General features: G+C 40.9%; 2 protein-coding genes across 2 annotated transcripts in view; both read right to left on the bottom strand.

Moving 5' to 3' along the window:
* LOC138956897 (uncharacterized) overlaps positions 1-479 on the bottom strand; it is a gene marked incomplete at its 3' end in the record, with an annotated part of 8,203 nt that extends 7,724 nt beyond the window's left edge. The window contains exon 1 of the mRNA XM_070328116.1: positions 133-479. Coding sequence (XP_070184217.1) covers positions 133-181 — 49 coding nt within the window. The remainder of the gene's footprint in view (positions 1-132) is intronic.
* Positions 480-4,487: 4,008 nt separating this feature from the next.
* Positions 4,488-7,500, bottom strand: part of LOC138956896 (uncharacterized) — a 3,895-nt gene continuing 882 nt past the window's right edge. Inside the window, exons 2-5 of the mRNA XM_070328115.1 lie at positions 7,150-7,500; positions 6,486-6,755; positions 5,947-6,135; positions 4,488-5,203 (exon numbers count right to left, since the gene is read on the bottom strand). The exon at positions 7,150-7,500 is cut by the window's right edge and continues 9 nt beyond it. Of these exons, the coding sequence (XP_070184216.1) occupies positions 5,163-5,203; positions 5,947-6,135; positions 6,486-6,755; positions 7,150-7,500 (851 nt within the window). The 3' untranslated portion in view covers positions 4,488-5,162. The remainder of the gene's footprint in view (positions 5,204-5,946; positions 6,136-6,485; positions 6,756-7,149) is intronic.

Raw genomic sequence — 7,500 nt, 5'->3', positions numbered from 1 at the left:
ACACACACACACACACACTAACACACACACACACACACACACACACACCCACAAGTAAATGCAAACACAGCTACACGCATGCACTTGAAATTATATGCGAATACCCAGCAATACACACGTTTTAATACTCACCGAACACGCTCAGAAAAACGAAGGGCAAATAGCACAGTTCCATCTGCATTTGATACCCCAGATAGCCGGTTGCATTTTCCCGACAAAATATGACTCTTGAGGTCGTTCATTTTGTCCATTGCGAAGTTCTCATTTTTCAGATTAGTGTTCTCTGGATTTGACAGAAGGAAAGGCAATGACGTCGATTAGAAATAATGTCTGCATTGTGACGTAGCTGACGTCTCTGGAATGTTGACGTTCTTTTCGCTGTCTCGATCACCAAGATGAATATCATTATTGTCTCGGTCACATGTTCTGTCGGGTTACCGCAGTTGTCCAAACACGGTGCTGCGGGTTGGAAGGGCACTGGTTCTGTGCGACGCTTAGTTTTCGACAGGCGTGACTTGACGAAGAACATCACGACAAATCCCTCAAAAATAGAATTATGTCACACGCTTTCCATCTTTGCCACTACTAAAGCAAACGTGTGCAAGATGTAGAGGTTACATGCCGAGTCTCAGTGATTATCAAAAATAATGGTCGAAGTTAGCGGATCATGAAAAATGCGAGCTTCAGCGAGCTTTTTCATGACCGCGAACTGAGACCATTATTTTTGATAATCACTGAGACGAGGTATGTAACCTCTTTATTCCTCTTTTCTTCAGTTATTCAAAGAAAAGAGGAGTCTTTGTGCGAAAATTTGATCGAATCATATTCACCCAACCAGTCTACCTGCGCAGGCGATCGATTAATGCGCGGTTGTATAGTTCCGTGCAAATCATTCAATTCTGTTAACACTTCTTGTCAGTTTCCATGTTTTGAACTAAAATCAAGTACACAGTTATGTTGTCATTCTGCTGTGGCGGTAAAGGCAGATAGTGTGTGTTCTGTTCATGTTTTGGTATCGCTCAGGAAATGTTCTTTCCTCGAATGTGACTAGCAGACGAAGTTTTACACGCGTGTTCCAACGTTAAAAACTGTATGAAGTTCAGTTTTCTGGGGCAAAATAGTGTATGAAACCGCTGCATGTTCTTTAAGTTGATTACATGTTTGCAATTGATTGCGTGTGATCTGTTTATAAAATGAAATATTGTTGAAAACTGACCGTCGGATTGCAGTCTTGTCGATGCAGCCGAAATCTGGAAGGGGAACTACTCGTGTCGCTAGACAAAGTATGAGAGTTACTTTTCCTTGGAATCTTGCTAGCGATAAACGATTGTGCACGGCAGATCTGAATTCAGAAAACAACCAAACTCATGGATTTTATATTGAGATTCATGTGTTCAAGCCTGTAGTTGCTGGTTTAAATGCGGTATGGTTGTATTGTTTGCTCCAGAAATGTATATTTTGTACATTAGAGTGTTCTGAACTTTTGAGTCGCAAAAAGTAGATCCACAATGTGATCCGAAAAATAACTAGCCCTACAAGTTTACAGAGAGAAAGAAGCAGAGGGGGGAATAATGTATGTTACACGCTTTGGAGCATGTGCAAGAACGGATTCAAACTCGAAATCGTCCCTCCAAAAGCCCCAAAATGCACACACGACTTTTATTTCTCCTGCTGTTATCGTTTCCTCTCTTTACAAATTCTTCAACGCTGAGAATACTGAAAAAACGGCATCCCAGACGACAGAACTGTTTCCATACGCGAATTTAGCTGCCCTTGGAAAGTGGCTCGCTCACGAGGCTTGTTAGTCTGAATCTAGAAGGACAGAGTTATGAACATAGATGACAAAGATCCCGGAAAGAACAAACATTTCGCGGATGCAGACACAGAAAGACGTCATGAAGATTGCGATGCTTCAAAAGATACAGACTGTGACGATGACTGTGACGTCATTCACATATACCGAGACGTCATTCATAGTTGATCGGTCACTTTCGTCAAAAAGTAGATCTCTCCACAATGGTTGCTCCTGTGTTTAGGTTTATCAAGCCTGAGTACGCAAAACGTGTTTGTTCTCTCCTCTGTTGAAGCTGTGAGACATAAATGCTATTCCTACTTGGTCGTGTGACACTGACAGAGTTTTCTTCCACACTCGATTAGCTGATGTCTAACTCAGCCTGACGGCTTCGTTAGACAATCAACGTAATCTCGTGTGGAAGAAAACGTCTGTCACACGACCAAGTCTGAATAGCAGGTAATGTTACGTTTGGCATCAATCTTGGAGTTATTTCTCTGGTAACGTTGGGCAAAAGTAGATCTGGGCTGTTCGTTGAGGCGGTTGGGAAGCAGACATATTACTTTGATTGAAATGAATCACTGCCAAATTAATGCGCCTTGAAATCTTATACTTACTGATGGAACTGTGTTTTGACACAACGTGTGTGTATTTGTTTTGCAGTCCATTTGTCAACGCACTTTTTCGGGGCAGACATATTTTCTTATGACGGCGATACTAAATTGGTACGCGAAATCTTCCATTCTTCAACTCGCGAGCATCAATATGACGTCAATTCAGCTTTCGTTATCCGTGATCGTTTGGTATTTTAACCAGTGTGATTTTTTCATGCTGTGTTGTGCGTGCGTTTTGACAGATTAGACGTATTGAGAAAAGCATCACCAAACATTGCGGTAAAGCAGCTGAATATGAAAAGAAAAGGAAGCATGCAGAAGGATGTTTGAGTCTTGCAAGAATTTCTGAGGAAAAAAATCCTTTTTTTGAAAGAAAACAAAGATGTTTGCGTGTCGTCTGATTTGAAGGAAGGGAGATTTTGAAAAATTCAAGTAAAAATGCAAGTCGTGTTGATAAGTTTGTTGAGGTTATTCTTTCTTTGAATTGCCGTGGATTTGTTCGCAACCATTTTTAGAGATGTACCTTGAAAGGAAACGGCAACAAAGCCTTTGAATACAAACTTAAAAACAAATCTGGATCGTTTGCTCCAGAACTGCAACGTCGATACGGCAAAACATAAAATGGTGGATCAATTTGCGAGGACAGGCTGTTAGTCACATTTTTTATATGGGTTTGGAAGAACTGCTCATAATTTACATAGCACTCTGGTCCTGTTCCTTTTTTTCGTCACGCCCAAAACCGTTATTTATTTTGAACGTCGCAGCATTAAAGGGCGCGAGTTCTGTGCGACGCTAAGTTCTCAAAATAGGCTTGACCACATGACGTCATTTATACTTTCGTCATCGAAGATCTTTCGTATTCCAATAAGTGTTATTTCCCAGTTCTGTGTTCTGCCGTCGTTTTAACTGACTTAACAATTAGAGGCAACTGAAAATGAACAAAAAAGAAAGCGTGGAGAAGTATGTTTGGGTCCTGCAATACTTTATGACCACCGATTTTTCCCTTGGAAAAAAAATGTCTGCTTTTTGTCTGCTTTGAAGCTAGTGAGATTTTACAGCGCAAACGGCAAAATGCAAGTCGTATTGGATAAGAATGCCTAGTCTATTGGTAGGCAAGGCATCTCGTTGTTGTTTGTATGAATGGATTCTTTTGGAGATCTGTTCATTCATTTGTGCATTCATTCCTTCATTTATTCATAAAGTTACTTTCTCGTTTATTTATTTTTGTATTTAATGAATTATTCATTATTGAATAACGTTAGCAAGCTGCCTTGGGCAACATATACAATGTTAGTCATGCAGTAATTATTGTAAAACTTGATAATAATGTATGTTTGTCTCCCAAAGGCAAAATAAAGTGTATCGAGTAAAATCTAGTTCTGTTACTTGACAAGTCGACAAGTCAGTAAAGACGTAGAAAATGCAAACACTTATGCCTAAATCTTGAATCTAACAAATAAACAAACAAACCACTAAACAGATAATTTAACAAACACACAAACACAGAATCACAGGGATATGTACAAGGTAGTTTCGCACACTGCTGCTAAAACAGCCTTAACAGTGGAGGCAGATGAGCAAACTGTTTACATGCGTCTTAACCATCCCATTCCCACCCGTTATGTTAGAATGCAACGCATATACATATAAATACTACACTGTTTGATTGTCACTTCCATTTACTCACACGTCCATGTGAATAATTATCTTAACAAACAAAAAAGAAATAACACCGGTAGACAAGACAGCAGGGAAACAATATTACTTCCCTTGAACTATGCGATGGATTTTCAATAGATTGAGAAAAGTGTATGATATATTGGAACAACAATGGCAACAAAAGTGTTAAAGTGTGGGTTATCAATTTGAAAAATCAAAGCTGTCTTTTTGTAGTTCCCTTTGTCTTTGTCCTTTTGTGGGGGGTCGCTGCCTTGTCGAGCAAGGAACAAGACAGTACAGCAAGAAACATGAAAACGTAGACTGCACATCAGTGATAGATATCTGGTTTTCTACGGTTAAATGCGACTGCGTGCTTTTGGTATTCAGGTAGGCCAACGAAAACAATCCCGTTTAAATGTAAATTGCACAAATACTGTATCTTTATTTGCAGGTGTTGGAAAAACGCGGTTGATCAAGATTTCCAAGCGAGTTAAACAAAAGATATTGACTGCTTTGTATAAATATTGACAACAATCAAGGCCTTCACGTTTGATGTTGTGTTGGTCTGTGCAGAGCAGTTAACGATTTTGATGTTGTATGTTGTTGTTAAATAGCCAGTCCCCACCCCAACCCGTCCCAAACAACGATGTCGCAAACAATCCAATACCGAGAAAGCAATACCAGGTCACATCACATTAACAACCATTTTTGGGGTATGAAAACAGTTAATCAGCATCAAATCCATCTGTTGTGTTATTGTTTGTATCGTATCAATTCAATTGTACACTTTGCTTTCATGGACAAACACACAAATAATGGACGTTTTATACTTAAATCACCTCAGGTTATATTTGTTATTCTGTTCATGCATTGTGTACTGTGTTTTATTGTCTATTTCTTAACCTTAATTCATAACAACATCATTATACACATATGTCGTTTTTTGATTGAGTTCCAATCAAGCACATTCCGACACTCATGTTTGCAAACACATACTTAGTCACTCAAAAAAACAAAACAGTCTGTTGTTTTCGATGGCTGTGGACAACATTCACCCAGATGAGTCGTCATCTTCACACTACGATCCGACATTCTGTTCAACAGTGGTTCTTCACTGGAGTCAGATAATCAGCTGAAGCTAGAACATACAAGAAATAACAGTTCAGGTTGAGATCAAGAATACATATTCTTCAATAAAAGATGAAAGCGTGAAATAAACAAACAAGCAAAATTGGCAATGCACAGAATTTGACAGTTAAGAGAAAGATATAGACACAAGCAGACAGACACGACAGACATACATCAGACAGAGAGACTGAGACAGACATGTATATGTAGACAGACACGACAGACATACACCAGACAGAGAGATTGAGACAGACAGGTAGACAGACAGAGAGAGAGCACGATTAAACCCATAACGAAACAACACAATTACATTCAATTTCACGAGAAAGTTTTGTTGATATTACTTTACATTGACACGACAATATACAGACCTGTATAAAACCATTAAACACAACAGAGCACACAACATGAACCAGTGTTTCAGTATTTCTTTGCGAATTTAAAACCAGTCAGTCACAAACTTCACCAAACGTACAGGTTCAGATAGTACATTATTCACCCGCAGCCCACAGCATCTAATCCTCACCTGTTCGAGACTTCGCAGTGATCAATGTTCCGTTCTGTTTCGCTGGCAGTGGTAGTACAAGGTGCATGGCACGTACATCATCGTCGTACTTATGTCGTACCAGAGAGGGGGGGAGGGGTAATATATAGATATAAATTACTAAGAAGAACAAATAACCCGTCACAGACAAAATGGGTCGCACTGTTGAGAGATAGATGGGTCGTTAAGGCAGGTACCATTGTACATACCTGCACTTGCCTCGTGTGCACGCGGCAATGTCCCTGGGAGGGCTGGTGGCGTTATTGGGCGTGCAATGTCATAGGTGTGTCTTACATCATCCAGAACGGGCGTAGAATGTCTTCGATGCATGGACATGGTGTTATGTCCCTGCATATCCGGGGGTACAGGTGGCAGAGGACTTTGGGGTCTTCTCGTTTCTGTCAAATCAGTATTCAAAATTAAGAGTGCTGTATGCAACTCGCACCCAATCCTTGTCTGTCTGTCTGACTGTCTTTGCTCTCTCTCTCTCTCTCTCTCTCTCTCTCTCTCTCTCTCTCTCTCTCTCTCTCTCTCTCTCTCTCTCTCTCTCTCTCTCTCTCTCTCTCTCTCTCTCTCTCTCTCTCTCTCTCTCTCTCTCTCTCTCTGGCAGACACACTGTCAATAAGACAGACATCGACACCGACACACACGCACGCCCACACACACGCACGCAAACACCTCTGCACAAAGCACTACCCAAGGCACACATGTACACACTACAGACGGTGCTCTTAACTCTCGAACATACTTTTTCTTGCCCGACGTCTCAGACATAGGAAGATGACGACGGCAACGAAGATAGTTGTGATGACGTTCGCCCCGACTATGACCAAACCCAGCATCAGAGCACCTCCAAAAGGGCCATCATCGATCGATTCAACTTTTTCGGTCGTTTGCTTTGTTGGGCTGCCTATGGTCGTCGTACTGATTGAAGATGTGGTTTTGGTACTGGTGCTTCTTGGTGTGCTTACTGATGGTAATATTCTGATTGTCTCGCTGGTGGACTGCGTGGTTTGGTCTGTAAAACAAAATATAAACTAAATAAGTGTCTGGTGTAAATACTTAAATCATAACAAATACCGAAAATACAAAACAAGGAAGAATTTATGCGAGAGAGTAAAAGTAATGAACACAAAGAAAGATAGATAGAACGAAATCAACACAGCAACAACTAAATTTTAAATCAGAAAATTGAATTGAAACCATGAATCAAGACATAAGCATCACGCAGCACACTCACACACACACACACACACACACACACACACACACACACACACACACACACACACACACCCACACACACACACACACACACCCACACACACACACACACACACACACACACACACACACACACCCACACACAGAGCCCCCTGCCAACACAGACACGGAAATGTTTATCAACTTACATTCGATGTTCAACACAATTTGTCTTTCATGTGCAATCCCCTCCGCCGCAAACCACCACGACCCGCTGTTTGCACGGGTGACATTCTTCCTGAATGCAGCGCCACCCCTGTTATCTTCATCACACAGACAATTATTGATCTCATTTATCACAGACCTGCAGCCTCCTGGCTTCAGCTGAAAGATGCACTCAGCCTTGGTGTTTACAGTGTCGTGAGACACATATACACGTGTAAGACTGTCTTGTTTGCTCAGACATGACGCATTGTGGACAACAAGCTTGAAGGGAATGCTGACTTCAGTGTATTCTGAGGCAGTGATGGTGAGATCAGAAGACAGCTTTGGAAATTCAA

The sequence above is a fragment of the Littorina saxatilis genome, unplaced genomic scaffold (genome assembly GCF_037325665.1).
Source record: "Littorina saxatilis isolate snail1 unplaced genomic scaffold, US_GU_Lsax_2.0 scaffold_1160, whole genome shotgun sequence".
Classification (NCBI taxonomy): Eukaryota; Metazoa; Mollusca; class Gastropoda; order Littorinimorpha; family Littorinidae; genus Littorina; species Littorina saxatilis.
Note: the sequence above shows the minus strand (reverse complement) of the source record. Positions and strands in the feature narration are given on the sequence as shown.